At 49.5% G+C, this 3,472-nt stretch overlaps 1 protein-coding gene across 1 annotated transcript; it reads left to right on the forward strand.

The window, feature by feature from the left end:
• The first annotated feature begins 929 nt into the window (after window positions 1–929).
• Window positions 930–1,700, forward strand: LOC119314530. Its single transcript, XM_037589238.1, has one exon. The coding sequence runs from the start codon at window positions 1,006–1,008 to the stop codon at window positions 1,384–1,386; it is 381 nt and encodes a 126-aa protein (XP_037445135.1). The 5' UTR covers window positions 930–1,005; the 3' UTR covers window positions 1,387–1,700.
• The last annotated feature ends 1,772 nt before the right edge of the window (window positions 1,701–3,472 follow it).

The following is a 3,472-nucleotide window of genomic DNA, read 5'->3' on the forward strand; positions in this document are numbered from 1 at the left end:
GAGGCCTCGTGCGCGTGGCGGCCTTCCGGCGTGCTCCTGCCGGCTGCGTTCGCCTGAATCTTGGGCGGCGGCGCGAGGAGGGAGAGAAGAGGTGGTTGGTGGGAGAAAGCGCGGGATGAAATGTCCTCCCACCAACCGCTTCCGCTTATATGCAGGGCACCGTAGCGGCGGAGGCGAAACCCGCGTTTTCCCGGGTTGAGATCAGGATTTTGCCGCGCCCCCTAAAACTTTTTGCGGGCCGGGGCATGATGCGTGGTCTAATCTGGCTGTTTTTTTGACTTGGCCGCATTTTGGCGGTTATTTTACGGGTCGAGGCTGGATGCGGGATCTACTAGAGTTGTTCTTAGAGATGTCGGCGCCGTGGTCGCGGATAAAACAATGAGTGCCGGTCGGTACGATATATTTTTGGCTAGAGAAGATGAATGCTAGTGGTGGAGGGAGCTCGAGTGAGTGCTTGATTTCCACTGCTGATGTCGGGCTACACCGAACGCAGATGGAGTTTCTAGTTTTATTTTATATAAGATGGGATTAATTTCTTCTCGAAAAGGGTTAAAGATTATGCATGAGCTCAGCTCTTCTGAAAAAAAATAACACTTTGCCCTGCGTTCAGTTTGATCCATGGCTTCCCATACTTCACCATGTTTGTAGCTCGGCGACATACTACGTGGAGGAACAAATTACTCTACTCCTACGCGTGAAGCTGACCTTAATTTATACCAAACTGAACCTAACCTACGCTTATAACCATATAATATATGGTTTGGGAGATAATTTGTGGCACTTGCCTAGTGGTTTACACTTCACAGGCACACAGGAAAAACGTCGCCACCAAGCCCCGCACACACACGTATGCGTCGTCGCGGGCCCTGCGGCGACCGGCAAGCTTATAAAACGGAGAGCGCGCCCCCGAGAAGCGCACGACTCCACCCGCAACCACCGCTCCTCATCTAAGCTCCGTCGACAAACCAACAAAGAATCCAAAAAGAATCAGACGCCCAGGCCACCATGGCGAACCCATCCACGAGCTCGAGGCCGCCATGCGCGGCTCCCAGTGGCACCAAGCTCACCTGCCTATGCTCGCCGACGAACCACCCGGGCTCCTTCCGCTGCACCCGCCACCGCAACCCACGGGGCCGACCGCAGACGTCCTCGCCGCCGTCGTCCAGCCGGGCGGCTTTGGGCGCCAGCGCAACGGTGCGCGTCGAGGGGATCACCAGGAGCGGTGACGTCGCTGCGGGAGGCAGGACAGGCAAGGGCCGGTCCGTCCTGCGCGCGCACCTGCTGCGGCTGGTCAGCCTGCCGTCCTCCGGCGGCAGCGACCACCGCCGCTGCCGCGACTTCAAGCCCCGGCCGTCCAGGCTGGGCCGCCTAACCGTGACCGCGTGACGGCGGCCGGCCGCTGCTCACCTGCTCTGCTTCGCAGCTGGTAGTACGCAGCTCACTAGTCACTAGTGGTGAACGGTGCGCCTCTATTTCGCGCGCACCGATGCTTGGATCCGTTTATCCAGCAGATTCTCCCTCCGTTTATTTTTATAAATCGTTTCAGATAACTGAAAAGGAGCTAATTTAAACCTTGTCTAAAATGTCTTCAAAGCCTTATAAAAATGAACAGAGGGAGTACTACTCCTTGTATGAATCTGTACACATGTTCATTTGTAATTTTTGCAGAGGAATGAAATGGATTAGTAGTTTCTGTGTTATCTAACTTTATTACTGTGCTTACCTTTGTGCTGTTCTGGGGATTTACTAATGGACGAGAATGGTACAAATTCTCAGGGGTTTTTTCTACAGCAGAATTTCTCACTTGGTTTGTGCCTATGAGACTTGAGATTGCCTTGCTTGTCATAATTCCGTTCAAAAAATTATACTACTTGTGATGATTCCCTTTCAAGCCTCTGTATCTGAATGATTTCGCAGAAAATATTTTCGAGTTTCTTTATCTTTTTGTGGGGAATACTTTTGCTTTGCTTAGCTAGCTGCAGACAAATAAAGGTAATTAAGTTCACTCACGAGACGTCCATGACTCTAAAACTGATCGGACAGCAACGTTCTTTATGTGTTGGTCGCGTGTGGGGCTGTGCCTTGAGCGCGTCTCAACTTTGGGTTGTTTACTTTTCCGCCCGCAACATTCAAGATGATTTTTGCCCGCTCTAATTCGAAAATACAAAGGTGAACATGGATGCGCGCACACCCATTGAATAGTAAATTCATAAAAAAATACTAGAAAAAATAAAAAAAATCTGAAATTTATGGTATAAACCTTAGTCGGTCATTTTACTCACGTGTGAAGTTTCATGATGTATTGATATCCATGATATTCTTAGTGAAGAAAATACAAATGCGATCATACTGTTCATTAAACAGTGTCTTTTAATATAGCTTCGATTAGTTTCGATTTTGTCATTTTTGCCTAAATTACTACAGATGTGATTTCTTCGTGAAACTTCATATGCGAGTATACCGGTTGACTATGTATATTAAAAAATAAATTCAGATTTTTTTATTTTTTCTAGCATTTTTTGAATTTACTATTTATAAAGGGTGCGCGCGCACCCATGTTCACAAAATCTGTGTCCGCTTTAATTAGTTATTATTATTTTATTGTTACAGTTCAGTTAAGTTCTCAGCTTTTTCCTCACGAGCAGACGCGGTGTACACGGTGCTAGGAGCAGTATATTCTTGGTAATATTATTCGCCGACTGATACTTCTCCACTAAGTTCTCCAAGTGAGGTCCAAAAGGAGCCTGCACAGTAGCTATTCTATAATCAAATCACATGGCTTGCAGACTTTAAAGGTTGATATATATTTTGTTGGAATGGATTCTATAATCAAATCACATGGCTTGCCTGCACAGTAGCTCCAATTTGAGCAGCTCGCACCCTCCTCAAATCTCCTCTTTGCTCCTCTGGCTGGAAAAATGGTTCAACGGGTGGCGAGCGACCAAATTGACCCCCATGCCTATAAATTTGAGTCGACGCCCTGCCCAATTCCTAGACCCTTCATTGTCACCCCCATTTCTCCCCAAATCGATTGCCCGGACTCCCCAAACTGTCACCGCCGTCGCTCCAATCGCCATGGCTTACCGCCTGTCGTGGCAAGGTGGTGGGGCGTCGCCATGTTGGAGGTCATCCCCATCGATTCATCATCCTTAGACGATGACTTCGACGACGAGCGGGAGGCGACGCAGCTCACCGTGGCCATGGCAAAGGAACCAAAGAAGAGAAAGAGATGTGAGTGGAATGAGGAGGAAACCAAGGACGAGAGCGGCGCCGACGACTAAATCCACCCTCTCTCGTGGGACGGGGCAAAACGGAAGTACGAGTGGGCATTGTCGATAAGGAGGAGGACCGAGCGACGAAGGCGCGGATCACGACAGATCCCGCCGACGCGGAGGCAGTTGCCGGGCTCGATCCTGAAGAGGAGTTTATGGCGGTCCAGCAAGATTTCGAGCAGTCCAACGCGGACGAGCGT

This window comes from Triticum dicoccoides, chromosome 6A (genome assembly GCF_002162155.2).
Source record: "Triticum dicoccoides isolate Atlit2015 ecotype Zavitan chromosome 6A, WEW_v2.0, whole genome shotgun sequence".
Classification (NCBI taxonomy): Eukaryota; Viridiplantae; Streptophyta; class Magnoliopsida; order Poales; family Poaceae; genus Triticum; species Triticum dicoccoides.